This window comes from Ciconia boyciana, chromosome 16 (genome assembly GCF_034638445.1).
Source record: "Ciconia boyciana chromosome 16, ASM3463844v1, whole genome shotgun sequence".
Classification (NCBI taxonomy): Eukaryota; Metazoa; Chordata; class Aves; order Ciconiiformes; family Ciconiidae; genus Ciconia; species Ciconia boyciana.
In genome coordinates this window covers 1,292,967-1,320,763 of record NC_132949.1, presented here as the reverse complement: position 1 = coordinate 1,320,763, position 27,797 = coordinate 1,292,967, and the positions used below count along the sequence as shown (strand labels likewise).

General features: G+C 69.3%; 2 protein-coding genes across 9 annotated transcripts in view; one reads left to right on the top strand and one right to left on the bottom strand.

Annotated features, from left to right (window-relative positions):
- Nucleotides 1–297: 297 nt before the first annotated feature.
- On the top strand, nucleotides 298–25,359 carry AATK (apoptosis associated tyrosine kinase). 8 transcript variants are annotated; one of them, XM_072880746.1, is made up of 17 exons: nucleotides 298–440; nucleotides 12,178–12,311; nucleotides 13,289–13,330; nucleotides 13,621–13,762; nucleotides 14,677–14,756; nucleotides 14,896–15,014; nucleotides 15,549–15,636; nucleotides 15,878–16,011; nucleotides 16,726–16,810; nucleotides 17,580–17,701; nucleotides 17,882–18,031; nucleotides 18,134–21,302; nucleotides 21,445–21,592; nucleotides 21,683–21,919; nucleotides 22,137–22,349; nucleotides 23,196–23,308; nucleotides 24,706–25,359. In XM_072880746.1, the coding sequence occupies exons 1-15, from the start codon at nucleotides 353–355 to the stop codon at nucleotides 22,163–22,165; spliced, it is 4,767 nt and encodes a 1,588-aa protein (XP_072736847.1). In that variant the 5' UTR covers nucleotides 298–352; the 3' UTR covers nucleotides 22,166–22,349; nucleotides 23,196–23,308; nucleotides 24,706–25,359. The 8 variants fall into 8 exon arrangements, with proteins under 8 accessions (XP_072736847.1, XP_072736845.1, XP_072736850.1 ...); XM_072880744.1 differs by having other exon boundaries at nucleotides 17,562–17,701; XM_072880750.1 differs by lacking the exon at nucleotides 298–440 and adding an exon at nucleotides 558–745 and having other exon boundaries at nucleotides 17,562–17,701.
- BAIAP2 (BAR/IMD domain containing adaptor protein 2) overlaps nucleotides 24,952–27,797 on the bottom strand; it is a 50,528-nt gene continuing 47,682 nt past the window's right edge. Inside the window, exon 14 of the mRNA XM_072880753.1 lies at nucleotides 24,952–26,477. Within this exon, the coding sequence (XP_072736854.1) occupies nucleotides 26,408–26,477 (70 nt within the window). The 3' untranslated portion in view covers nucleotides 24,952–26,407. The remainder of the gene's footprint in view (nucleotides 26,478–27,797) is intronic.

The window sequence follows — 27,797 nt, the reverse complement described above, 5'->3', positions numbered from 1 at the left end:
CCGGATCGGGGGGTCCCGGCCCCGCTCCCGGGGGGGTCCGGGCGGGCTCCGTTTGCCCCGGCCGGGCCGCGCGGGGGCGGCGGCGGCGGCGGCGGCGCGTCCCGGGGGAGCGGCGGGTCCCGGTGCGGGCCCGGGGCTGCGGCTCCGCCACCTGCCGCCCCCGCCCGCGGGAGCCCGCTCCTCGGCGGCGGCGGCGCGGCCCCTCCCCGGGGCACGGGGCGCGGGGCCGCGGCGGCCGCCATGGAGGAGGAGCCGCCGCCGCCGCCGCCGCCGCCGCCGCCGCCGCCGCCGCCGTGCCCAGCGCGGGGCCAGCGGCAGCCGGCGGCCGTGAGGCTCCCGCCGCCGCCGCGCCATGGGCCGCCTCGCCGCCGCCGCCGCCGCTGCCATGTCGGCCGCCTTCCTCAGCCCCAGCCTCGCCTTCAGCTCCCACTTCGACCCCGGTGAGTGCCGCAGCCCCGGGGCCGCCCGGCCACCCGCATCCCCCACCGGCCCCGGCCCGCCGTGCCCCCGCTCCCCCAGCCCCCGCCGAGCCCTCCCCGGAGCCCTCGGGGGTCCCTCCCGGGCAGCCCCCCGCCCTCTGCCCGCCGCGGTCCCCGCTCAGCCCCGCGCCGCCGCCGCACCGTGCCGTGCCGCCGCACCGTGCCGCACCGGGAACGAAGCATGCCCTCGCCCTCGTCGCCGTGAAATGTCACTTCACGGGCTCCCGGCTCTGCCGACCGGACCCGAGCCGCCGCGTTTGGCCCCGGTGAGCCCTCTCGGTGCGGCGGGCGGAGCGCTGCCGCTGCCGCAGCCGGGCGGCATTTTGTTCCCCGGGCTGGAGTGCGCGGAGGAATCCCGGGGGCTGCGCTGCCTCTGAAGGCATCTCTGCCATGGGCACGGAATCATGACACCGGGATAACGGGGACGGCGAGGGGGAGGAAGACGGTGCCAGGGGCTGAGCCCCCGGCTGCCCGGGACGCCTGCCCGCCCGCCGGCTGGGGGGCTGCTGGGGGCCCCTTGGGCTGGGAGAGCCGGGGGGGTTCGGCGAGGTGCCGGGGGACAGGGAGCGGGCGTTTTGGGGCGCGGGCTGTTATGTAAGGTGCCGTGTTACGGCCTCGGCCGCGTCGCAGCTGCAGGAAGATGCTGCAGACGCGGGAGCAGAGCAGGGGCTGGCTTTTGTGTGCGTGTTTTGGGGCTGCCGCAGCAGCAGCCTCCCCCCCTCTCCTCTGCCTTTCGCTCCTCGGCTGCCAAACGCCGGCAGCCGCCTCTCGCCCGGTGTCCCTGCCGGTGCGGGGATCGCACCCGTGCGGGGCGTCGGGAACCCCTCGTGCGTGGGACCCGCTGCCCGCGAAGCAGCCGCCGAGGTGGGAAGCCCCGGTGAGGCTGGGGACGGCCGGCGGGGCTGGCGGTGTGCTCAGCACCGGCCCTTTGTTTACCAAACCGGGGAAAACGCGTGCCAGGGTCCGGCAGCCAAGCGGCGGGGCCGCGGCTCCCACGCCTCTCCCGTCGCCCCCTCCATCACCGCGAAGGAGGCGAAGCGTCGCCCGTGCTGGACGCGGTGGCAACGGAGGCTCTGGCTGTCGGTGCCGGGCTCCGGCGTCCCTCCCAGCCGGGTTCCTGGTCCCTCCTTCCTTCGCAGCGCGCCGCTCCCGCTCCCGCTCCCCCGGCCCTGGCCCTGGCGGCCGTGGGTCCTCTGAATCCATGGAGGGATTTAAAAATGAACCACGCCAGGACTCGCCAAACCGCGTCCCCGTTGCCGGAGACTTTGTTCCCAGCCCCCTCGGCATTGATTTCTGCTCAGGAGGAAACCTCTTTATTTGCATCTAAAATGTGGTGGTGCTGGAAACGGAGCCGTGTTTACTGTCCTCAGCCTCCGGTGTGATTTTTCTCTGGGTTTTCGTGAGGTGCCCCGTTTGCCGTGCTAATCCCATCAACCTGGGGATTTGCAGGGCACATTTGATTTAAAAATCCTTCTGCAAGAAGGTTTCCATCGCTGCCCGTCGCCGTGCTGCCGTGTGCCCGGGCCCAGGGCTTGGCTGCCGCCGAACGGCTGCCACCCACGGTTACTGGCAGGGAGAGGAATTAAAGCGGGGAACAAACCCTATTCTCTATTTCACGGCTTTGTTGATTTTGTCCGTTTGGCAGCACCTCCTGCCTGCGCGGTGTTGCCGGCTGCCCGCACCAGCCCGGTTTTGCTGGGGTTTGCTTGTGCCGGCGTGGAAGGTGAGGAAGTGCTTCGTGGGGCTCGGTGGCACCATGGCACCGCGGCTGGGGGACAGGACAGCCCCGGGGGCTCCGGCTCTGCGAGGGGAGCAGAGACGCTCCCGGCCCCGCGTCCCCACATCCCCTGGGGAGGGACGGTGGGAAGCCGCAGCCACCGGGACTGGGCCGCGGGCTGAGCCGGCAGCGGGGAACGGTGACAGTGGTGTCACCTGGGGGTGCCGAAGGGGTGTGCCAACCGCAGCAGCCCGTGCTCCGGCCTCACCTTGTGTTTTCGGTGAGGCTGCTTGGCTCGGCTATCAGATGTGCCCGTGCTGGGCCGTGCCGGCTGCCCGGGCTGGCATGCACTGCTCGGGGGACGCGCTCGCTCCCAGTGCTGGGGGCTCCGGGGAGGGGTCCCAGCCCGGCGGCCTCATGGTTCCTGTCTCGCTGTGCCCGTGCACAGGCCAGACCCAGAGACGCTCCTGCGTGCTGCATGGAGCGGCGGAGCCACCGGCAGAGCACCGACCGCCCTGCTGTCGAGAGGCACTGCCACGCCGCCTGCCCCACGCCGGATCCCCCAGGGTTCCTGCGGGAATTGGGTGCCCGCTCCCTGCCCTTGCAAGCCCTGTGACCTGCAGCAGCCCGGCCGAGCGGACGCCGCTTGGAGGCACCGGGCAGGAGTGCCACGTCCCCTGTGTCACCCGGGTGGGCAGCGCTTTGTTTTGGGCACCCTCTCCTCTCGCAGCGAAGCCAACAGCAGCTGCTCAGGGATTCACGGATGTCTCTGCTGGGGGAAAGGGCTGCTCCCCTCCGTGCCCCGCTGCCTGCCCTGCCTGCCCTGCCTGCTCCCAGCCCGCACTTCCCCATCTCAGACCCAGGAGTGCATTTTGAAATCGTGAGAAACATCCTCTCTCCTCAGCCTATTTCTTCTTCCCCTTTTTTTCCTCCCCTCGGCTGCCCCGGCCTCTCTCCCTGTCCCACGGTGGCCAGCGAGGTGTCGCTGGCTGCCGGTGGCTGTGGCATCGCCGCTCTCCGCTCCGGCTGCGGGACCCTGCTCCTGAACCCTGCGGTTTGGGGCGTCGTGTGCCGGGGCAGTGTGCCTGCACCGGGGTCAGCTGCGGCTCGAGGTGCTGGGTGGGGATGGGGGGGTCAAGGCCGAGGGAGGGCAGGGGGTCCCCCCAGTCCTGTGTTTTCGCTCCTGGCTGGCACATGCTGCCATCCGCTGTCCCAGGCCACGCAGCGGCAACAGCTTGGCGAGTGCTGGTGTTCCGTGTCCGGCATCACCATCCACTCCTGGCATGGGGATGGGAAAGGACTTGGGGGACCGCGGTGGCAAAGGGGCCCTAGCACCCAGAAGGACCCCGGCAGCCCAAATGGGGCCCAGGCACCCCCTGTGCTCCCACCCTGGCACCAACCGTGCCGCTGGCTGCCGGTGATGCCGGGGGAGGGCGAAGGGAAGGTGCCGCTGGGGCTGGACGCAAAGAGGGGATTTGGGGCAGGGAGGTGGGAGCTCCTCGGGTGGGAGATGACGGTAGCGGCTACGGGGAGGTGTAACGCCCTGCACGGCCGGGGCAGCACCGTGGCCGGCATCCCGTCTCGCCACACGTTTCCTGCGAGGGGACGGCGTGCGGGAGGTGCCAGCGGCGCAGGGCCCGTCTGTCTGTCCGGGCTGGCAGGCAGCAGGAGCCGGGTACCCAGGCAGGGGGGTGAGACCCTGCGGGGGTGCCGAGTGCGGGCAGTGCCGGGGCGGCACGCGGCGAGCCCCCTGCCCCGGTGGAGCCTGGTCGCCGGGCTGCCATGGGAAATGGCGTTGGCGCAGCTCTGCAGTGCAGCAGGGCAGCTGGGCCCGCTCGGCGGGGGGGACGGATCCAGGCAGCCGGCAGCACCGCTGCCCTGGGGGTGCCGCTTTGCTCCCCCCTTCTCCCCTCCTTGCCTGCCTCTGCGTGCTGCTCCCTCCCCGCTCCCCCGCCCCGTGCACACGGGCGATTGCGTTCTGGATGGCAATACGGATCCCTGTCAAAGCCAATTAGGAGAAATTAATACGCCGGGGTTGAAAGGGCTCCGCGCTCCCGGGAGGGGAGTGGGCTGTGACTCACGGGCTCCCTGCCCGGCGGTCCCGGCCTCCGTGGGACACCACGTGCCAGAGCAGCCCACGGGCTCTGCCCGCCCCGGCACCGCGTGCTCCCGGCCAGAGCAGGGCTCCGGTGCCTGCCTCGCTGTGCCGCGCAGCCTGCCTTGGCACGAGCCTCGCTGCCCCGGTGGCACCAGGGGACGTGGGCCAGAAATGGCACAGCCAACGTGCTGCCCGGCTCGGGGCTGCGGCGGGGGGCTATGCTGTGCACCTGCGTGCACGGCCGCATCCTTCCCGCTGACACGAGGGGTCTGCATTTAGCTGGGAGGTCTGCATCCAGCTGGGGGGGTCTGGATTTAGCCAGGGGCCTGCCCGGTTCTGGCTGCCTGCGGCCAGGGCAGGCAGAGCGGGCGACTCGTGCTTCCCAGGTTTTGCCTCGTTCACGTTACGCTGCCGCGCCATCCCGCTAATTCCATGGGCTGGAAAACCCCCGCCAGGTCAGGCAGCTCCCGCACTTGGGTCCGAGGGGCTGTTGGGCCGCTCTCGTCCTGCGGCTGAGCCCGTCTCTACCCTGTGCCGCACCAACTCGGCGAGCGCAGAGGCACCGGGACCTGCTGCCCGGGGTGGAAGGATGGCGGTCCTGGCCGTGCCCTAAAGCTGCTCGGGGGCTCTGCTTGTCTCCGGCTGCTCCCGTCCCGGTGAACGCCCCGGCACGTCCCCAGCGGGGCTTTGCCCGTTGGGGGGGGCTGAGCCGGAGGGACCCTGCAGGGACACGGCATGGGACACTGGGCTGGGGCAGCTGTGGGGAGGGCTGGAGGGTGACGGGGCTGGCGCGGAGAGGAGCCGAGCCGTGCTGACTCAGCGTGCCCGATGGCAGGAAAATAAATCTCCTCTGGGCATTAATCCCCCTGACAGCTCGGGGAAGCGTCGGCGGAGCATGCCGCGTGGCCGTCCTGGGGCAATTACTGCCATAATATCGTTTGCCATCGGCAGAGCTCTGAGCCGCTCCAGCCTGGCGTAATGGCCGGGGTGCAGAAGGGATGGGGAGCATCCCGGGTTGCACCAGAGCTGGTGCAGGGCTCACGGTGGTGCTTGGGGCTGGCCGAGGGACGGAGAGGACGAGGGGCTGGCGGGTGCGGGAGGGCTCGGCACCTGAGGAAGGGGGAGCAGGTCCAGGATTTCCTGCAGAGCCACCGTCCCCCAGCCCGGGATGAAGGCAGCGAGCGTCAGGGGGTCCTGCTTCCTGTCCCTTCCCCTCTGCCAGCCACGACCGGCATCCTCCTCCACAGCCTGGTGCCAGCAGCCGTGTTAAAGCGGTTTGTTTTAATTACTGGAGCGAAGGAAAATTCCAGCGTAGGCAAACGCAGTAAATGGAGCAGCGCTGCCTGCCTGGCTGGGCAGGGACCGGCTCTGCCCTCTGTGCCTGGGCAGAGAGCGGCTCTCCCATGGGCGCTCCCAGGCTCCCGTCCCGGCTGTGCCGGGGTGTCCCGCTGCCGGGCCGCCGCGTCGGCCTCCACAGCCCTTCGTCTTTCCAGAATACCTGTGAGGTTGTGTGCTTCTCCCGGTGCTCGCCTGCTCCGCAGCCGCGGTGGCCGCACCCCGGGTGGGCAGTCAGGAGCAGGGCTGAGACCGGCTCCCACCCTCGGGTCATCCCTGCGGCCATCGCTACGGCAAAGTAGGGTTTTTTTTCTGGGCTCCCTGGTCTGTGTGTTCCCGTGCACATGGGTGAGGGGTGATTTGGGCGCCGCGGGGCCGGCCAAGAGCAGGCGTGGTGCAGAGGTGTGCCGTGCTGGCTGGTGTGCCGATGGCCGGTGCCATCCCTGTGGTTCGTGCCCTGAGCATCCTTGACGCCGAGCCCCGCTCCCTGCTGCGCCATGGGCTGGGGCAGCCAGCGTCCGGGCTGTGCCGGCTGCGGTGGGGGACGCCCTGACGGCTGCCTGGGAGCAGGGGTCTCCCCGATGCCCACCCGGGTGAGCGGCCCCGGCAGCGGCAGCGCAGAACGGACGCTGTGACCAGCCACCGTGCCCTGGCAGGGCCACGCAGGGCCCTCGGCACACGCCGCTGCTTGGGGCCAGGACCGGCCACCACGGCTTGGGGCGGCTCTGGCCACCTCTGGCACCGTGGCTGCAGCGGCCGTGGAGGATCCCATCGCTGGTGATCCCCGGGGTCCACTCGCACGCCTTGCCCGATCCACCCGGGCGGTGTTTGGGCACGCAGGGCTGTGATCCCCGCGGCGACTGCGCCGTGCGGCTCTGAGGTGTGGGGCAGGCGAGAGGGGAGCTCCCGGGGAGCCCCCGGCTTCGCCGCCGGAGCAGCTCGAGGCTCGACCCCAGGGAGGGGTGGCCTGGGGTGGGGGCAGAGCCCGCGCCCGGGTTTCTGCCTGCCCTCGACCACCTCCTGCGCAGAGCTCTGCTCCTCCATCGCTCCGTTCTGGAGCTGAAGCTTCTCGTTTCGTAACGCCGCCGAGCATTTCTGATAAAAATAGGCTGCCCGCTCCACGCTGCCTCTCTCCCGCTGTTACGTAAATGCCGCTCTGCCGGCTGGCGAGAGCCTCATCTCGGCCGGTGCCGCACGCTGCCGGCAGCGGGACCGGGGTGCCGTGCTCGCGGGCAGCCCCGGCTGCCAGCACCGCTCCCGGCACTGCTCCTGACATGGGGCTGGCGGGTGCGGGCACGAAGGGCCGAGGTCGCTCCCTGTCCCTCCGCGTTTGCCGTGACACAGCCGTAGCATCCCTGCCGGCGTGGGAGGCTTTACGGCGCCCAATTCAGACCCGATTTAAAACACCAAGCGCGACAATTTGGTCTAAATAATCAATTGAATGCTGCTTTGCATGCTTTTTTATATATTATTATTTTCTCAGAAAATGGAGAAAGTTGATCGCGGTTGGGCTGTGTTGGCTGGAAACCCGGCGCTGCAGCAGGGCAGGCTTTGATGGAGGAACTTGGATTTTTTTGTTTCTAATCAGGCTGACACGCTTGGTGTGTGCACAACAATGATGCGGCTTGGCCTGTACTTATTACAGTCCTAATTTTTATTTCATCACGTTAGAAAATGATGGATGATCTTTTTTTATTTTCCATCTAATTATTTTTTTGCTGCTAATTCATCCCAAGATGATAAAACCAGAATTAAGAGGCAAGAATCTATCCTTTTAAAATACTTGTGCGTTGGTTAAATAAGCCCACATTAAAAGACACATAAGGAGAACAGATTAACAAGGCGTGCCTTGCATTTAAAATTAACCCATCTATTAATCACCGGAGAGGTTGCCCAAATGGCTCTGGCTGTTTCTGGTGGGAGAAGGTCCCCAGGGCCGGGGGGTTCAGGGTGCTGCTTCCTCACGCCCCGGTTCCGGCCGGCTGCTGCGAGGGGACGCGTGGCTCCCGTGGCGTCTCGGTGGAGGATGCTGCGGGTACCGGCTCCGTGCCGGGCTCCCGGGTGGCACCGGTGGGAAGTGCCAGCCCCGACCCTGCTCCTGGCTGCTCCCGTGGCCCAAGGGATTCCGGCTCAGGGGTGCAGCAGCCGGGGCCGTCCCGCTTCTTCCCTGCCCTGCTGCCCAGCTTGCCGGTGCCTCAGTTTCCCTCTGGAGCTGCAGACTGTGAGGAGCAGCCTGGCGTTTGCGTGCTAAATGGCAGCGGATGGTTTCTTGCTGCCTGGATGCACGTGGGTGAGCAGAGTGCTCATCCTGTGGGGTGTAAAATTGCTTTACTGGAAGCTGCCCATGGACCTGGGGATTAACACGATGCCAGGGCTGTGTCTGTGCTGGGAGAGCTGCTGGGGCAGGGGAGCGCTGAGCCCGCGGCTGGACGTGCCGATGGGTCCTGGGTGTTTGGGTCCAGCCCTGCTCCCTGCCCGAATCCAGCCTCTCCGAGCTGGGCACCTGCTGCAGGGTGCTGCACCCCGGCCAGGGAGCTGCACCCTGGGGTGCAGGGCCCGGCAGGTTCATGGGGTGGGGTGGGAGCTGCGGTGGGGCGGAGAGGGGGCAGGGGGAGACGTGCAGCCCACGCTCCCGAGGCAGTGGAGCATCCGTCACCTCCTGGGCAGCTCTGCAAGCCCTCACCCTGCCGTGCAGCCCCTTGGCAGTCCTGGGGGCAGCCACCCTCTGTGAATTACAGATGGGGAAACTGAGGCACGGGATCGTGGCTTGCACCAGGTCCTGCAGCGAGAGGCCAGGCGGGAGCAGGGGGTCATGACATGCTGTGCCCTGCACCCCGCAGCTTTCCGCCCTGAAGCTATCGCTTGTGCTCTGCCTGGTCAGGGAGGATGCTGGGCAGCCCTGCCTGTACCTGGGTGGGTGGGCAGGAGCCGGGTGCTGCCTGCCCACGGCTGGCCCCGCACGCAGCCTTCGCCCTGGGCTGGGAGCCCTGAGCTGCCGCCGGGCTCTGCGGGAGCCCCCGGCTCGTCCCTTCCGCACACGTCAGCCGCTGCTCGCCGTGCTGGGCTCCGTTCTCCGCCGGGGAGAGACGAGCAGCGGCCACAGCATCGCCCCAGCCTGCAGAGCGGCCCAGTGGCAGCGTGCCATGGCCGGCGAGGCGGCCGCCGGCACCCGGCAAACGTGAGTCAGCAAAGGGAAGGGCTGCGCTCCCCGTTCCCGCACAGAGGCCGGCAGAGCGGGCAGCAGCATCGCGCTGCATGGCCGGCACCCCACGCCTGGGTTCCCCCCAGCCTTTTCCCCTCCCTGTTAGGAACTGGCGTTTGGGCCTGCGACCTGGCTGGGTGGGCAACGCAACAGGCTGGGGGGGGCATCGCTGGGCAGGGCTCCGCCAGCTGTGGGGTGCGTGGCAGCAGCTCCATGGGGTGGGAGGGCAGCGCGTGCCCCGCTGCACCCCACCGCACCCCGCCGCACCCCGCCGCACCCCGCTGCACCCCGCTGCACCCCGCTGCACCCGGCATCCCTGGTCTCTCTCCGTTGCCGTTCTGCTCCCGTTTGGGCAGGTGCCCCTGGGGCTGGAGCTGTGGCCTCGCTGCTGCCACCGAACCCTCGTCCGTCCCCACCCCGCAGGGCTGGCCAGGGTGGGGATCGGTGTTGCCCGGCTTGGACACAGCCGCCGGCGCATCCCAGCCCCACTGCCGGGCAGGTCGGTGGCCCGGGCTGGCCCCGGGCGCGGGGGGCTGCCCGAGTGATGCAGCAGTTCCTGCTGGCCAGGCTGGGGGATGCGCTGAAGTGGCCGTTCTCAGCCTGGCTCCCGTGGCGAGGCCGGCTCTGCACAAGCAGTTTGGGGGGGGGTAGTGCTGCAGAGCCGTGGCTCAAGAGCCCCACGGCACCCCCGTGGCTGGGGCGGGGGGTTCGTGATGGTGCCAGGCAGGGCTGCGCAGGGGTCCCAGCCCTCCTGCGGCGGTGACCCCCCCCCACCTAGCCCAGCCCGGTGCCTGTGCCAGCGCGGAGTGCAGGGCTCAGCCGTGGGGTGCTGCCCGCCCGTCCCAGCGGCGCTGCCGCTGTGCTGCCTGCACCCACCTGCACCCCCTGCTCGGCTCGGGCCGGCTCCGAGCACCCCGGCCTTGACCCAGAGGCCATCGTGGCGGGCGGACGTCCGAGCAGGCTGCCAGGGAGCGGCCAAGCGCCAAGGCTGGAGGAGGGCATGGTGCCGGTGCCAGGGGACCCTGCTCCTCTTGGGAGGGCAGAGCCTCAGGATGGGGTGCAGGATGCGGTGGGGCCCCAGCTTCTCTTGAAAGCCCTGGGGTCCTTTACACCGCGTGCAGCCCCCCCTGCTCCCCGCATCCCGGTGCTCCCTGTGCCCCGGTGTTCCTTGCGTCCTGGTGCTCCCTGCGCCCCGGTGCTCCGGCAGCCGCTGCTGCAGGTGCGTTCGACCTGGTTTTGGGAGCACTTGGCCTCTGAAATGATGCCACGTTTCCCATCGCCATACCAAACGCCTGTGCTGCGGTTACGGGGAAGGGCAGCGCTTGCTTGCCCAGGCAGCCGGACGGTGGTGGTGGGTCACGGTGGTGGTGGTGCCCCCACCCTGGTGCGGCACCCTGCCTAGTCTGGGCTGGTCATGGCTCCCAGGTCGCCGGTTGTGCAGGTGGGGAAACTGAGGCAGGACCAGCCAGACCTCACAGCCTCGTTGGTTTGGAGAACGGTTTGCCTGCAAAGCTCCGGTTCCCGAGCCGCGGCCGAGGGGCGGCTCAGCTGACGGTCCCCGTTGGAAAGGCTTCTGTCGCTGAGCTCTGCTCCCCGTTGACGTTCAAAAGGCTCTTTTCAGTGAGTCATTTTCTCTCTTGCTGTCCCACTATCCAGGGAAAATGGTGACATTCGCGGTACAAAGTGTGTTCACCATGGAAACCAGCTGAAAGGAGGGGGAACGCCACCCCCCGCTCCTCCCAGGTTCGGCTTTGCATCCACGAGCCTTAGAAGATGGCTCTTGAGCTCCTTCGCAAGCGCTGGCGAAGAGTTTGGCGTGGCTCGGGCTGTGCCAAAGCACGCGGGGCCGGTGCATCCACTCACCACCACGGCGGGAGCCAGGGTGCTCCGTGCCGTGCGGTGCCGGGCAGTGCCTGGGAGCAGCCGTGCGTTGCCGGCTCCCGCCGGGGCAGCAGGACCTTCCCCAGCCCCTCTGTGCCCTTCGGGTGCCTTTCTCAAGGACTGGCGGGAGCTGGCAGCACGGTGTTGAGCCCCGGCGCGGGTGGCAGCAGAGGGGCAGCGCAGTCGGGGCGTGGGGCCGGTGGCGGGGTGATGCACCGTGCTCCATGCGCGGGAGCCGCGTGTGCACCATGAGCTTTCCCGAGGGGCTCGGCACCGAGCTCGGTGGCTTGGGGAGGGACCGCAGCGCTGGACGGGGGTTTGGGCCGGGATGGGTACGGCTGAGTGGGGCCGTGGGTTAGGGCAGGGCACCCGTCCCAACCCTGCTGTCCCGCGGGGAGGGCACCGCGCCGGGCACTGTGGGGCTGCGTGCAGGTCCCCGGCGAGGCCGGCTCTGCTGGCAGCACCGTGGCCTTCCGGCTTCCTCCCGCCACAATCGCACCGGTTGTTTGGGCAGGCTCTGGGCAGAATAGTAATGTGGCAGCTGCAGCCGGCGGCGGGGGCCTGGCAGGGACTGGCAGCTGGGCCGCTGCTGCCACAGCCGCCACCGTGCTCCCCGCTGCCCCGAGGGGACACGCAGCCAAATCTGGCAAGCGGGTGCCGGATTTGGGGTGTGCTGGTGCCTGGAGGGTGCGGTGCGGGAGCAGCAGCATTCCCATCCCGGTGCCTGGTGTCCTGGGGTCCAGAGCCGGTGCAGGGCGCGGAGGCCGGAGCTGCGGCTGCGGATTGCACAGCGGTGCTTGCAGGCGGGACGGCGCGGGGCAGAGGCAGAGCTGTCGGTGTCAGCGGGAGCAGGGCCGGGGGCTCCCGGCAGTGCTGGCAGGTCTCCGGCAGACCCTTCCCCTGGGGGATCTCCTCTCCGAGCCCCACAGACGGCTTTGCCCGGGCGCTGGGGATCGGCCGCCCGTCCTCCCGGCTCCCGCAGGCACAGCGTCCGGCTGGCCTCGGGACACCGCCTCGCCCGGGGCTGCTGCTGCTGCTGCCGCCGTACTCGCCGGAGGGCAAACTCTGGGGCCAGGGCTCGGCTGGGCAGGGGTGCCTGGGACCCCAAGCCGGTGTGGCCCCCTCCGCGGGGTGTCATTGCCACTCTGCATCTGTGGTCACTGTGCCCCCGTCCCGCTCCGTGCAGGCTGCCGGCAGGGTCCTGCCTCGGCTCTGGGGTCCCTCCTGGGCTCCCCACCCATCGGGGCCGCGAGCTGAGCCAGCAAAGGGGGCACAGTGGTGCTGGGACCCCCCCCCCCGTCCCCCCCCCGCTTCCCCCGAGTGCTCCCCACCAAAGCCCCCGTGAACCCCAATGTGTCCCTGCGTCCCGTGACCCCCACCCGGGCAGGACCCCCGGCACAGCCTCGTCCCTCCCCGGTCCCCCCCCACCCCCTGCCCTGAGCCCGAGCCCCTCCTGTCCCCGCAGACGGCACCCCCCTTAGCGAGCTCTCCTGGTCCTCCTCGCTGGCCGTTGTGGCTGTTTCCTTCTCGGGGCTCTTCACCTTCATCTTCCTCATGTTGGCCTGCCTGTGCTGCAAGAAGGGGGACATCGGCTTCAAGGTGAGCTGGGGACACGGGGGGCGGGGGGGGCAGTGGGCGGGGGTCTTGCCCTGGGCCTTGGCGGGGCTTCTCCCTGGGAGCCCAGCGAAGGACGGAGCACCCCGAGGATGCGGGTGCAGGATCCCCCGCTGCTGCCGGGGCCAGCCCCAGTGCCGGTGCAGGATGTGTCCCAGCTCAGGGTAGCGTTGCTCAGGGACAGCTCAGCCCCCCTGCCTGCCGGGGTGCTGCGGGGCTCAGCATCGCTGTGGGGCTCAGCATCGCTGTGGGCCGTATCCTGACCCAGCCAGGATCCCCATTCTGCACAGAGCCTGGATGCTGTGGGGCTCAGCATCGCTGTGGGTCGTATCCTGACCCAGCCAAGCTCCCTGCTCTGCAGAGCATTGATGCTGTGGGGCTCAGCATCGCTGTGGGTCGTATCCTGACCCAGCCAAGCTCCCTGCTGGGGCTCAGCATCGCTGTGGGTCGTATCCTGACCCAGCCAAGCTCCGTGCTCTGCAGAGCATCGACGCTGTGGGGCTCAGCATCGCTGGGGGTTGTATCCTGACCCATCCGGGCTCCCGGCTCTGTGCGGGGCCAGGCCACGGCATGGTTAAGGGCTGTGGCGGTCCCACCCGCACGCCCCCGGGGGTGGGAGGCACCCTGACCTCACAGGCACAGAATGTGCCGAGAAACGTTTTTTCCCTAATTGCTGGGATTTTTGTGGAGGCTTGTGGCGCCCGCGGCAGGAGGGGGGGGACACGCTGGGCCGTTGTATAACCGTCCCACACCGGCCACAGCACCTCGCCTCGCCGGAGGGGAACAATGAGCCCCCTCGTGCCCCCGCGATGGCTATATAGGCCCGGCCGCTGCCCGTGTCCGGCAGGTCGCGGCGCGTGGCACGCCGTGGGGCAGCGCTGCCGGCGGGGTTGGCAGCACCATGGGGCAGGGCTGGGCAGGGGCAGGGTGAGATGCTCACCATCACCTACCTGCTCGCCCAGGCGGCTTTCGGGAGCTGGAGGCTGACCGGGCGGCGCAGCCAGGTAATGGGACGGGGTGCCGGGGCGGTGGGGAGTGGGTGCCTGCCCCGGGGCCATCCCCATGGCGGGGGGGGGGAGGCGAGGGTCTGCTGTCGGGGTGCAGGCAGGGCTGTGCGCCCGGAGAGGGGGATTTCAAGGTCCCCGTGCCCGGGGTGCCGCGATGCACGGGGTGCGGGTGAGCCCGTCAGGGCGGGGGGCAGAGGGGCACGCGGGGCAGGTTGCCGGCAGCGGGGAACCCGCAGGGTCAGTTGTCTCTGCTCGGTGTGTGCCCCCCCACGCGCCCCCCGGCCCAGGAGTTTGAGAACGCCGAGGGGGACGACTACGTGACGGAGCTCTCGGCCCAGGGCTCGCCCGCCCCCCAGCATGGCCCCGAGGTCTACGTCCTGCCCCTCACCAAGGTCTCCCTGCCCATGGCCAAGCAGCCGGGGCGCTCAGGTAAGCCGGGGCGGGGGCAGGCGGTGGTCCATGCGGGACCCCTGTGCGCCGCGGCTGGGGGTCCCGCCTCACCGGGCTGCGGGGAGGGGGTGGCGGGGCGAGGTGGGGATGGTGGGTCTCCCCTCTCCAGCGGAGCCCCGGCTCTGGCAGGAGCAGCTCCTGGGCAGGGGACGAGCAGCCGAGGTCCCTGGGGAGCGCTGCCACTGTCCCTCTGTGCAAGGGTCCCCGGTGGCCTGTCCCCAGCCCTGTGCATGGCACCAGCCTGGGGGAGCAGCGCACACCCCGCCGGGGTGAGACGGGAGACGGGTGCCCCGAACTGTGACACCCGCGAGCCCCGGTCCCTCGTAAACAAGCCCATGAGTGGGAGAGGAATGTGGGGGGTGCCCGGCCGCGGCCCCCTCCTGCCCAGCGTCACTCCCCAGCCCGGAGAATGGCAGCAGTGTGGCAGGGCCAGCGCGGTGCGAGGCGGTGCGACGCAGCCCAACAATGGCCCCATTGCTGCCCTCCCTTGGCATGGGTGACCGAGGGGCAGGACCCGCGCTGGGGGGGCTGGGAAGGGGCTAAATGCCAGAGCTCCCGCTGGGCTTGGCTTCGTTCTCCTTGGTCCCTGAGGAGGACAAGGGGCAGGGAGCCAGCTCACCGTTGCCAACCGATTTGGGGACACCGGTACCCCGCATCCCCCGGCCGGCGCGGCTGCGGGAGAATGCCTGGACAGGAGGACGCCCTGGCTGCAGGGTGCCGGGGGATGGCTGCTGTGGGGACTGCTCCAGAGCACCCCGGGGCGGTGCAGGGCCTGGCACCGGGTGGCACGGTGGGGACGCCAGGGCTTGGCCGGGACCGGCGGGTAACGCGGGCAGGCTGGGCGGGCGGGCGGGCAGGCGGGCGCGAGGGCAGCTGGATGTGCTCTGTTACAGTGCAGCTCCTCAAGTCGGCGGACCTGGGGCGGCAGAGCCTGCTCTACCTGAAGGAGATCGGGCACGGCTGGTTTGGCAAGGTGAGCGGCAGGGGCAGGGTCCCCTGGGGACACCCCAGTGGGATGCTGGCTGCGGGGCCGGGGCTGTGCACGACGGGGTTTGGGGTGAGGACGGGGTGCGTGGTGAGGACAGAGGGGACGAGCCTGTCCCTCGCGTCAGGTGTTCCTGGGGGAGGTGAACTCGGGCATCAGCAGCACCCAGGTGGTGGTGAAGGAGCTGAAGGCGAGTGCCAGCGTGCAGGACCAGATGCAGTTCCTGGAGGAAGCACAGCCCTACAGGTACGGCTGGGGTCACTCTGTGGTGCCGCTGCCGCACTGGGCACAGCCGGGAGCGGGGATGCTGTTGGATGGTGCCTGGGCCCCTCTGTGCCGCCTTTGGCTGCCGAGCAGAGCCGTGGCTTCCCCATGGAGGTGCCCAGCCGAGCTCTCCAGGCAGCACGGCTCTGTCCCGGCCCCATCGCCTGTCTGCCGGGGGCTCATCACGGCAGGACAAGGGCTGCGCCGGGAGCCGCTGGCCGTGGCACGGGGGCAGTGGGCTGCGGTGAGGTCATGGGCAGAGCGGGGCTGACGGTGGTGGTGGGGGTGGCGCGGAGCTGCTCCCTGCCCCAGCAGAGCTGAACAAATGTCCCTTTGTGGCGCGTCCCAGGGCGCTGGGACGTGCTGGTACCCGCTCCCAGCGCTCCCGGCAGCCCCCGCGCTGGCTCCCGGCGCAGCAGCAGAGGAGGCAGGGAGATGGTTCCCCGGGGGCTGCCGCCGTCCCCCCGCCCTGGCCGGCGCGGTGCCGACGTGCCCCCATTGCTCTGCCTCGCACAGGGCCCTCCAGCACACCAACCTGCTGCAGTGCCTGGCCCAGTGCGCCGAGGTCACCCCGTACCTGCTGGTGATGGAGTTCTGCCCGCTGGTGAGTCCCGTGCGTGTCTCCCCCCGCATCCCGTCCCACTCCCCGAGGTGCCGCCGTGGGGCCAGGGTGCGAGCTCTGACTGCGTGATACTGCGGAGGGGTTGCGGGGCTGCGGGCAGGGCTGCGGGCAGGGCTGCGGGCAGGGCGGGGCAGGGCGCATGTCAGTGCTCTGCCCTGCCGGGCACGGCTGAGCCCCTGGCGAGGCGAGTGCCATGGAGGGTGACGGTGGCACTGCCCTGCAGGGTGACCTGAAGGGGTACCTGCGGAGCTGCCGGGGGGCCGAGGCCATGACCCCGGACCCGCTGACCCTGCAGAGGATGGCGTGTGAGGTGGCCTGCGGCGTCCTGCACCTGCACAGGAACAACTACATCCACAGGTAGGCTGGCCTGGCACCCCGGGGGGGCTGGGGAGGAATCGGAGGCTCCGGACGCGCGGGGTCTCCAGGACGCTGGCGTTCCTGCCCCACCGCTGCTCCTCCTGCCCAACAATATCCTGGTGCTGAGTGAGTTGCAGACAGAGACTCCAGCATCAGTGATTTTGTTGAGGAGGGGGTGCGCTGCCGTCGGGGGCCGCCGGAACTTCCCCACCCGAGCCAGGCTCTGCGGGTGGGTCCCCACGAGGGTGCCCAGTGCTGTGGTCGGGGGAACGTGGGCTCCGACTGTGCCGGAGACGGACTTTCCTACAGGCATCCCGGCCTCGGTTGGCTCTGCCGCAGCGGGGGTCTTGTGTGCCCCGTTTGCGTGACCCCTCCAGGGCTGGAGCAGCTGCCCGGGAGCCTGGCTCCGTGCCAGGGCTCGCTTTGCCCGGGGACGCCTGCTTTCTGCTTGGCTCAGTGCGTGACGGATGGATGGAGGCGCAGCTGGAGCTGCGCAGGCATTCCTGCTGTGCATTTGGTGGCTGGTTATCGGCACGCCCGGTGTTCAGCAGCGAGGCTGCCGGCCCCGCCGCTGCGCAGCCGTCGCGCTCCCACCGCCAGCCCCGCAGCCACGGTGCTGCCGGGGGGCCCCAAGCACAGACCCGCAGCCCCCGGGCGGTGGGTGCCCCCCTGCCCCCCGTGGCGGCGGTGACGGTACCGGGGTTTGCTTGGCAGCGACCTGGCCCTGCGGAACTGCCTGCTCACCGCCGACCTGACCGTCAAGATTGGAGACTACGGGCTCTCGCACTGCAAGTACAAAGTAAGGCTGGTTTGGGGGGAAGAGGGGGCTGGGGGCTGTGCGCCGGGACCCCGCGGCATGCACACGTACGCACACACACACGCAGACACACGCTGCACCGAGCTCTGCACCCCCCGCACGCATCTCCCCTCCCCGGCAGTGCCGGGGCAGCCCCCTGGCCCCTGGGCTTTGCTGGGGCAGGTGGGGGGTGCTGTCCCACAGAGCACCCTGCGAGGGTCTCTCTGCGCCCCGGGACCAGGCTGCCCCCCAGGCTTGGTCCCCCGGGGCTGGCAGCTCCCCCTGAGCATGAAGCAGGGGGGGTTTTGCTCCCCCCGAGCACCCTGGCCCCTGCCCAGCAGAGCGCAGTGCAGCCAGGGCTCCCTGTTACTGCCTGGGCTGGCCTGGACGTGCCCCCCTGCCAGGGCCAGGTCCCTGCAGGCAGCTGCCAGCACATTGGCCCGGGGGCTGTCTGTCCGTCCTGCCCGTGCTCCGCTGCCCGCGGCTCCCGGCGAGGCTGCGATTGCAGCCGGGGTGTGGAGGGGGCGGTGGGGGGGGCTGGCGGGCTGGTGGGGGCTCCGGGTGGTGAGATGGGGGGGAGCAGGCAGAGGGGGCTGGGGGCTTGGGCGGAGGGAGCAGAGCACAAGCAGGGGGGGATCAGGGACCTGGGGTGCGGCGATGGGGTGGCCGGGGGGGGGTGACGGGGCCAGGGACAGCTCTTGCTGTGGCGTGGCCGGTCCCTTACGCGTAGGTTTGACGTTCTCTTCTCGTACTGACCCTGCATACTTGGCAGGACGACTACTTCGTGACGGCCGACCAGCTGTGGGTGCCGCTGCGCTGGATCGCACCCGAGCTCATCGACGAAGTGCACGGCAACCTGCTCATTGTGGACCAGACCAAGTCCAGCAACGTCTGGTGAGCGGGGTCTGGGGGGGGCACGGGGGGGCTGCAGCTGGGCACGCACGGGCTGGGGGGTGCAGAGGGAGGTCCGGCACGAGGGCAGCGGCAGTGGGATGCGTCGGGGTGGATCGTTTTTGGGGCCGCTGGCCGGTAGTGGGGTCTCCCCGTGCCCCCAGCATCCCGCCCTGCCCACAGGTCACTGGGCGTCACCATCTGGGAGCTGTTTGAGCTGGGCAGCCAGCCCTACGACCACTACTCCGACCGGCAAGTGCTCGCCTACGCCATCAAGGAGCAGCAGCTCAAGCTGCCCAAGCCCCAGCTGAAGCTGTCGCTGTCGGAGCGCTGGTGAGGACCCGGGCCGGGCTGCGGCCGCATCCTGCCCCCTCCCTCTCCCTGTCCCCGGGCGGGCGGGGGGCCGGGGCTGACCCCCGCCCCTCGCCGCGGCAGGTACGAGGTGATGCAGTTCTGCTGGCTGCAGCCGGAGCAGCGCCCGACGGCGGAGGAGGTCCACCTCCTGCTCTCCTACCTCTGCGCCAAAGGGGCGACGGAGGCGGAGGAGGAGTTCGAGAAGCGCTGGAACTCCATGAAGCCCAACGGCAGCGCCAGCGCCAGCCACCACGGCGCCGAGCTCTCCTCCTTCCCGCTGCTGGAGCAGTTCTCGGCCGACGGCTTCCCCTCAGACGGGGACGACATCCTCACCGTCATGGAGACCAGCCACGGCCTCAATTTCGAGTACAAGTGGGAGCACACCAAGACCGAGCACTTCCAGGCACCCCTGGGGTCCCTGAGCCCCAGCAGCGCCGCCCGCTACCACGACCTCTACTACCCGGCCGCAACCGCGGGGCGCCTGAGCCTGGGGGTCTCGCCCTCCTGCTACGAGTGCAAGCCGCCGGGCTGCCCCGGCCTGCCGGCACCCGGCGTGGTGCCCATCCTGGGCGCCCACAGCCCCTCGCTCGGCAGCGAGTACTACATCCGCATCGAGGGGCCCGGGGAGGGCAGCGCCGAGCTGGACTACGCCATGTGCGCCTACAGCCCCGCAGGCGAGCGGGGGTCCCCGCGCCCCCCGTCCTGCTGGAGAGCCCAGGGTGCCCGCGGCAGTGCCTACGACTCTGACAGCAGCCCCACCGTCTCCCTCAGCATGGAGCCGCTGCTGGGCCACGCGCCGGCGGGCGAGGGCTCCTGGGAGTGCGCCGAGTACTACCCCTACCCCTGCCCGGGGCAGGAGCCGCGGGGCTACGAGCCGTCCCCCAGCCACGGGGCCGAGGGGTACCTGCTGGAGGAGGAGCCCGCCCAGCCGGGCAGCCAGGACTGGCCTGTCCCCGGCTTCCAGCCCGGCATCTTTGCCGACCCGCTCGGCGTCTCGCCGTCGGTGAACTGCGCCTACAGCCCCCGGGGGTACGGGGAGGCGCAGGCAGTCCCGCCGGGCGGGCGGCTGCCAGGGCAGAGCGGGACCAGTCTGGACTGCGTGGCGTTGGAGCTGGGCGAGGACAGCCCCCCCGGAGCCCCGCGCCCGCAGGCCGTGAGCCCCCCGGCTCAGCGGCATCCCTGGGCCTCCAACAGCTCCGCCAACAACAACATCGGCAGCGGCAGCCCAGCGTTCCGCGAGCCCCCGGCCGGTGACAGCTGGTGCTACCGCCGCATGATCACCTTCCGGGGGCTGATGGCCAAGCCCCTGGGCACCGTGCCCCGCGGCCAGCCCCAGCTCGGGGGGTCCCCGCCGGGCCACGACTTCCACCGCCTGCGGCAGGATCAGCCCCCCAGCACGGCCTGCGGCTCCTCCTCCCCGTGCCGCTCGCCCTCCCCGCAGCGCCAGGCCTGGCACAGCCGTGACTCATCAACCTCCGGCCGCTCGCAGGCAGCGGCGCTGGCTGGCAGCCCCAGCGCGCCGTGGGGCCCGGGCACCGCCCCGCCAGCCGGCGCGGGGGCCCCGCACGATGCCCGCCCGGACGAGAGCGTGGAGGGGAGCAGCCCTGCCCACAGCCCGCTGCCCCACGCCACGGCTGCACCGGGGCTGGGCGAGGCCGCCCCCATGGCTGGCACCGCGGCCCCTAACCCCGGCCCCCCCGCGGAGCCCGGCGTAGACGGCACCCAGCTTGTGCCAGAGTCCCCCGAGGCGCCTGTGCCGGTGCCCGGGGAGGCTGCCGCTGAGAGCGACGCATGTGCCAGCGGTGATGCAGACCGGACGCCAGACAAGACCTTCTCCAGCGCCAGCTTCCCCAGCACGGACGAGGGGAGCGATGAGGACACGGCGGAGCTGACCTCCGGCATCTTCACCAACTTCTCTGGGGACTACCTGGAGCGGGTGGAGGCGGCCCCGGCGTTCAAGTCCCTGCAGAAGCAGGTGGGGACGCCGGACTCCCTGGAGTCGCTGGACATCCCCTCCACAGCCAGCTCCTGCGAGGCCTTCAGCCCCATCGCCTTCGCGCCCACCGGCCAGCCCAAGGCCCTCGACAGCGGCTACGACACCGAGAACAACGAGTCCCCCGAGTTCGTCCTCAAAGAGCCCCACGAGCCCCGAGAGCCGGAGGCCTTCAGCCAGCTGGGGAAGCCGCCCCCGGGGCTGCCGGGGCCGGGGGGCGAGGGCGAGGGTCCGGCCCCCGAAACACGGCTCTCCGCTTCCCTCGGGACCGAGCTGCACAGCCTCGCCGAGAAGAACCCCTACCGCGACTCTGCCTACTTCTCTGACTATGACGCCGAGGCCGAGCGCGGCCCCAAGGACGAGGAGGACAGCGACGGGTCCCGGACCCCAGAGGCAGAGGAGGGTCCCCAGCCCCCTGCGCAGGACCTGGGGCGAGCCCCTGTGCTGGGAGAGGACCCGCTGCACCCCCCGGGGGCACCTGGCAGCCCCCCACCAGTGCCTGCCATTGTGGGGGCAGCGGACGTTCCGGCAGCGGGGGTTTCGGCAGGGGACCGGAGGGGGGCAGAGTCCGGGAGTGCTCCGGCCGGCCCCACGGGACAGGGGTCTGGCACCGATCGGCGACCCGCTGGCACGGGGCTGGTGCCGGGCAGCTCCCTGCGCCCTGCCGGGGATGCCTGTCCCCCGGGCTCTGCGCCGCCCAAGACTTTCTTCTTGACCCCAGTTCCAGCAAGCCCCGGGGAGCCGGCGTCGGTCGGAGGGATCCACGTGCCCGAGGGCGTCCCCAGGCTTGGGGGAGCTGCAGCCAGGGGCGAACAGACTGTGCCCCCCACGCCGGGGCTTGGGGAACCAGGGCTGCCCCCCGAGGGGACCGGGGCGGGCGATGCGCCGGGGGGTCCCAGCACGCTGCTACCGGGGGGTGAGTCACCCCCGGGCATCTCCCCGCTCCCGTCCGCCCGGGAGCCGCGTCCGGCCGCCCCCGAGCGCCACGAGGAGCTGGAGGAGGAGGAGGAGGACACGGAGGACAGCGACGAGTCGGACGAGGAACTGCGCTGCTACAACATCCAGGAGCAGAGCGAGGAGAGCGAGGAGGAGCCGGCGGCTGTGCCCATCGTGGTGGCCGAGAGCCAGAGCAGCAGGAACCTGCGCAGCCTCCTCAAGATGCCCAGCCTGCTCTCCGAGGCCTTCTGCGAGGACCTGGAGCGCAAGAAGAAGGCCGTCTCCTTCTACGATGATGTTACCATCTACCTCTTTGACCAGGTGGGCGGCCGCGGGGCGGGGGGCAGAGCCGGGCACTGGGCACGGCCCCGTGGCGCTTTCAGATGCCGGGGACCGGTGGCAGGAGCCGTCCCCAGGTGTGCCTTCAGCGAGGGTCCCTTCCCGCCTGTCTCCCCTTCTGCAGGAAAGCCCCACGCGGGAGCTGGCTGAGCAGAGCTTCCCAGAGCCCCCCCAGCCTTCGGGGCAGCCCCCCGCTGGCAGCAGCCCCCCCAGCCCGGTGGACAGGCTCGGTGCCTCGGACGACTCCTCGGACGGCAACGCCTCGGAAGAGAGTAAGGGTCCGGGGGGGGTGGCGGGGACCGTGGCGGGGCAGGCTGGGGTGACCCCTGCGGTGGGCTCAGCCCCCTCGCTCCATGTCGCAGGCGGTGGCTTTGAGTGGGATGACGACTTTCCGCTCATGCCGGTGAAGCCGTCCCTGATGGCCTCGCTGACGGGGACGCCGGTGGAGCCCAGCCCGGCCGTGCCTGCGCTGCCTGCACTGGTGCCGGTGCAGAAGCAGGTGCTGCCCATCCAGTTCTCCCGGTTCACGGTCTCGCCCGCCCCGGTGTCCCGGTTCTCCATCACCCACGTTTCCGACTCGGACATGGACTCCATAGGAGGTGAGTCCCCCTCACACGCTGCTCTGCGGGCGGCTGGGACCCCCCGCCACCCCGGGGGTGCGGAGAGCTGCCGTCCCCCGGTGCCAGCCATGGTGGAGCATGGGGTGTGCGGGACACCCTGCCCTTGTGCCCCGGGGGGACGGTCACCCCCTCCGAAGGGCCGGGTGTCCCGCGGGAGCACCGGGACCTACTCACGCCGCCTCTCCGCTCGTTGCAGGCAGCAGCGAAGACGGTGACCGGGAGTGAGCCAGCCGGGACGCTGGCCGGGCGTCACCCCAGCACCGGCACTGGCGCGGGGCGGTGGAGCCGGGAGTGGGGTCTGGCCGTGGGCTCCGAGACCGTGCTCTGGAATTTTTAGGCAGATTTTATCGGAAGGAGCTCGTTTGCTGCTGCGAGTGGGAGCGGGGCCAGCGCGGCCCGGGGCCAGGCGGTGGGTGATGGCCGTGTGTGCGCGTGCATGTGTGGGTGGCTGTGTGTGTGCGTGTATAAATAGACACATATATATATATATAGACATATATATATATATAAAAATTATAGCATTTAAAGGGTAGTGCCCTGACCTTGCTAACATTTGCAGAGTGTCCCCCCCCCCAGTGAAGTCCCCCCCCTTGGCTTCTTGCCCACGTGTGCTCCCCGAGGTGGTGTTTGTCCCCGCACCCCTGTGCTGTCCCCTCCATGCCGTGTGCTTGGCCTTGCACCTCACCGCGGCTTGGCTACCCCACAGCCACCCCACAGCCGCCCCACGGCGTTCCTGAGCCGGCTGCTGCCGCTGATTGAGGTCGCCCCGAGCGCACCCGCTCCCCATGCCGGGGCTGCCGCCAGCTCTTGTGCCCCCCCCCCCCCCGTGCCTGGGGTGGACGGCACGGCTTTGGGGGGGCTCAGGGGGCTGGGGAGCTTTGCCCTCCCTTGCTTTTTGGGGAGCAGCCTCGGCCCAGCAAGGGACCATGAGGGCTGGCAGGACCCCTGCGCCGCTGCGGCGGGGGGTCCCAGCTGCCCCTACGCGTGGCAGCCCCCCAGGACCCACCGACCCAACTATTTTTGTATTTAAAGAAAAGGATTAAAAAAAAAACCAAAAAAACCACCCCCAAACCCACCCTAAAAACAAAACTTGCTGTTGACTGAACCCACATTGACGCGATTTTAAGTTATTGCTGCCAAAGAGACGTAATGAGTCGGGGGGGGGGGGGGGCGGGGGGCGCTCGCGGTTCTTCGTTCCGTTTTGTTTTGTTTGTTGGTTTTTGATTTTGTTTTTTTTTTTTTAAATTCATTTGAGGCTTAGGATAATTGTGCAATTCCAGCTTCCAGAAGGAAATGGAAGTAAGCGGAGCTGAGCGAAACCTTGAAATCAGGGCTGGTTCCTTTGGGGTCTATAGACCAAACCCTGAGGTGAGAAATGCCCCCCCCCGCCCCCCCCGGCCCCCTCCTCACCCCCAGCCCCGCGTCCCGCAGCCCCGGCTGGCTCCTGCCGCCCCGTTCACACGGGGCGAGGGCTCACGTGCTCGTGCACGGACGCACACGTGCACAGACACACACGCACACGTACCCACGGGGGACGGGGCTGCTGCGGGGTGTTCTGCTCCATGCCGGGGTGTTCTGCTCCATGCCGGGGTGTTCTGCTCCATGCCGGGGCATGGTGCCGCAGGACAAGCCCGTCCCCGGCTCGGCACAGCCCCGGCACCGCGGCGATGCCGCGGGTCCAGCCTGGTGCTGGGCCTTACCGTACTCGCCCACCCTTCTCCCACCTTCATGCCCAGCCCAGCCCCGAGCTGCGTCCCCAGCTGGGGCCCTCTCGGAGGTCAGGAGGCTGTTGTAGGGGGCGAGGGGGCTGTGCCCCCTCCCCAGGGGACAGCCAGGGTCCCAGGGGGTCCCCAGCTTCAGCCCCAAAATCCAGGGCGGCTGTGCCTGCCCCGTACCCCCCCTCGCTGCTGGTCGCTTCTCCTGCGGCAGCCGGTTGGCACCTCACTGATGGCAATTATTGCTTTATTTAAGTCTTTAATTTAAGCTCCAACCTGGCCTGTACCCCCCCCCCCCCGCCCCCTAGCCCCAGCGCCGCTCTTGCAAGCTCTTTGCTGAATGCTTTGCAAGCTGGGGGGGGCCGTCACCCTGCGCTGGCGGGGGGCACGGGGCACAGCACCCATCTGTGCTGGTGGGTGCAGCCTGCGCAGGAGCGGGCTGTGCCTGGGGTGGGGGGTGCCGGGGTGCCCTTCCTGCAGCCCCCACCCTGCCGCCCCCCTCCCCACCCTGCCCGCATTGCGGGGGGCTTGCTCGGCATTGCAGGGGCGGGGTGGGGGTTGCTCGACCCCCTCCCCAGGCACCCCCCCGTGCCCCCCAGCAGCCGGGTTTGGTCTATGGCGCCGCAGGTCCCTGCCTCTGGAGGGCAGCATGAGGACAGAGCTGTGTCTTGGATATTTTTTTTAATAGAAAGGCTATTATTACATTGTCTATTTTATCAATACGGGTCATAATTGCTGTATTTTTTATCAGTGCTGACTTCCATACAGCTCCCAGCATGTGTGTCAAATATCATCGGGCCAATAATAAAGTTTTTAAAATATCTTAAGCCGTTTGCTGCCCAGATCATTGCCCGGCACGCAGGCGGCTGCCGGCTCTCGCCCCGTGCAAGGCCGGACGCTGGGCATCAGCCCGGGACCGGGACCAGGGCTGCTCGGGATGGAGACCAGCGATGCTCCGGGGCTGGGCGGCTGCGTCCGGCCAAGGAAAACACTGGGGGTGGGGATTTTGTTGCTCATAAATTACTTTTTTCTCATAAAAAATTATTTCAGGTTACGTCTTGCAGGTGCCACCAAGCCAGGAGGTGCAGCGAAGCCCCGGGGGCTGGCTGGAGCCCGGGGTGGCTGCCCGGGGGTCCCGGGTGGGGCAGCAGCTCCCGGCACAGGGCTGGAAGAGGACAAGAGCGGTTCGGTGGCCGAGGGGACCCCAGGCCTGTCCCCACCCCGGGCTGTGAGCCCCCAGCCCTCTCCCACCCGCCACCCCGTGCCCCAGAGGAGCCCTTCCCCTCGCCCCTGCCCTGTCTGCCCCCCCCATCCGTCTGCTCCAGCCCCGGGGAGAGGACGCAGCGGCACGCCGACCGGAGAGCCAGCCCTTGTGCGCAGCCAGAGCCTGGGCGGTCGCAGGAGAAGCCGCTCGTCTGCGGCGGAGCTGCAGAAACCATCGGAGGGGACACGGCAGCGATGAGCCATCGCGTCCGACTGGGAAAGAGCCCTGCCTGCATGGAAACCCACAGGCAGCTACCCACGCGCCCGGGGCTCTCTGCGCTCAGCAAAGCCCCCGCTGAACGGGCCGCGGTGCACTAGCGATGAAAAAGTGCAAAATGACAAATACAATGGAAAAGGCAAAACCTCTGAGGGTGCTGCCCCCCCCGCACCGCCCGGCACACAGCCGCTCACCCAGAGGGACACGGTTCCTGCCTGGAAAATCTCTTCTCCCTGTTCCCATAGCAGGGATGCGACCTTGGCTCAGGGTGCGGTGGCAGCCAGGAGCTGCGGGAATGGCCCAGGCACCGGTTCGCTCGGGGTGCACACCCCAGCAATAAGCTTAGCAAGTGTATATATATATATATCTCTCTCTCTATCTCTCTCTGTCTCTCGTGCAGCCCTAGTAATAGAGGAAGAGCAAACAGCCAAGCAAGAGGTCTGGACAGGAGAGCCTGTTTGAGGGGAGCACCCCTTCAACCGCTGGGCACCCTGCGGCCCCAGGCACCCCAAGGCACGCTTAAACAGAGCCCTCACCTCCAAAAGTGGTGGTTTTTTTCTAGCTTATATTTTACAGCAGTACCGTAATACCCTACTATATACAGAGACCTGGCGCTGCAGGAGCTCTGGGACCGGAGCCGTCCCTGTCCCCGCGGGGGCTCAGTGCCAGCACCCCACCGCCGGTGTCCTGCCGCCTCCCAGCCCGGGGTGGGTGAGCGGAGCACGGGGCGGGTGGCCGGGGTCTTGCAGGAGCCTGGGAGCTGCCTACGGCTCCCACCGCCCCCTTGGCTTGCACGGGGGATGCGGGCTATCCTGCCTGTCCCAGGGGTCCCTCCCGGCCGGGCGGGGGGGAGCGGGGGGATCGTCTCCCCTCTGCCATCGCCGCTCCACCCCGCGCGAGCCCGAAGCGCAGCTCGCCTCTGGAGAGCTGCTTTCCAGCGGAGGCCACTCTCCCAACCATGGCGAGCTGCCGCTAAGCCTAGAAGCAAACCCGGCTACGGGAGATGCTGGGAGCGCAGGGGGGGATGCCATCGCGCCAGTTCTGCGCAGGCGGAGGACAGGCTACATGGCAGCAGTTTAACCCTCTGCCACTGAGAGGAATAAGCTGGGTCTAGAGAAGAGAGAACTAGGGCACTAGCTTTAGCCTTTGGCTTTCAAAGCAGCAGGATTAAATAAACTCCGCCTAAAAATGAAGTCCTGGGAAGCCGGACATGCAGCGGTGAGGAGGAGGCAGCGAGTGCCGCGCGGCACGGCAGGCGCCAGCGCTCCCAGATCAGCTGATGAGCGGAGCCGAGCGGTCGTTCGTCACCGTTGGCTTCAGCTGGACGTTGGCAAAGGGGTTTCTGCAGAGAAAGAGGAAGGCAGAGTTTAGCAGGATGGATGGCAGCAGCAGGGCCTGCGAGGACGGGGCACTGGCACAGCGGGTGGCAACCTGGCGAGACCCCAAAAAGCTTTTGCTGCAGCGCCGAGGCGGCTCTGCTCGCTGCAGAGGCTGTGCTGGGCACGCTTCGAGGCTGAGGCCAAGCCCGAGCGGGGCTGTTGGCGAGCCTGGAGCCACCAGCCCCGTCCCCTCCACCCGCCCGGGTTCAGCAGCGTTTGGGAACGGGTTAGGCTGGAGCTGCTCTGCCCTGCAGAGCCCTTGGGCCAGGCTGGCCCCCCCGCCCTGGCGTCTCTCACAGTTAAAGCAGTGGTAGATGTAAGAGAGGAGCCGGCAAGGGCTGCTGCATGCGGGATGTTCTCCTACCTCGCTTTCCAGCAGGCCTAAAGCTGGGGCTGCCAAGGAAGACCAGGGCTGGAGAAGCTGCTCCAGCCCCCCACGCTGGGCTTGAGCCATTCCCACGCATGGGAGCACCCCGAGGTCACCTGGCCCCACACCGTACCGCTACGGGGGAGCAGGGGGTTACAGCTCCCTGCACCCCGTCTGCCGAGAGATGCGCAGGGACACCCGGGCAAGAGCAGAGCTTGCAGCTCCGTGCTGTGCCAGCTGGGAAGCCTTTGGAGAAGCCAAATGTCGGAGAGGCAGAGCGCGGGGAGAGGAAGGGCGCCCGGACGAGCCGGCTGCGCAAGAGGAGCTCGGCAGGGCCACGAGGCTGAGCCCAGCCCGGCTCTCGGCAGGCCAGCCTCGGCTGTCCCGGGGAGCAGCAGCGTCCCACAGCCGGAGCCGTGAGCGGCCGGGCTGAGCCGGGCTTTACCTACCTGGGGCGTCCCCAGCGCCGTCCCGCTGCCGGCTACAACTAGTGCTGCACACGCATCTGCAAACGCGCAGCCCTGACACGCACGCGTCCTGCGGCCAGGATGGGGGAACAAGGGCTGCTGCGCAGGGTGCCACGACGCGGGGAGCACCCTTACCTGCCCCCGGGGAGGTCCCCTCTGTCCCCTCCTGGCAGGACGGGCAGGAGGTAACTCCCGGAGGGTGCAGGCAGCCACGGGAGCACCATCGGCTGCCTGTGGTACATGGTCAGCCTGGGCTGCCCGGAGCCATCGGGTCCAAACCCGCACTGGGATCACTGGCTAAGGGAGCTGCAGAGCACCCCTGCAGCCCCCCGCGCCCCTGCCTCTCCTGCCTGCAGCCACACAGCCCTTCCCTGCTGACCGGCCCAGCCCAGCCTCTGCCCCCAGCCCTCCCCAGGGAGCTGCACAAACCCTCGCCTTTCTGCAACGGG

What these genes read in the sequence shown, in the direction of transcription:
- AATK (XM_072880744.1), top strand. Translation starts at nt 353, where the DNA reads ATGGGCCGCCTCGCCGCCGCCGCCGCCGCTGCCATGTCGGCCGCCTTC. An exon ending in TGACCGGGCGGCGCAGCCAG is followed by an intron (nt 13,331 to 13,620) that starts GTAATGGGACGG and finishes CCCCCGGCCCAG; the next exon opens with GAGTTTGAGAACGCCGAGGG. An exon ending in ACCAAGTCCAGCAACGTCTG is followed by an intron (nt 17,702 to 17,881) that starts GTGAGCGGGGTC and finishes CCCTGCCCACAG; the next exon opens with GTCACTGGGCGTCACCATCT.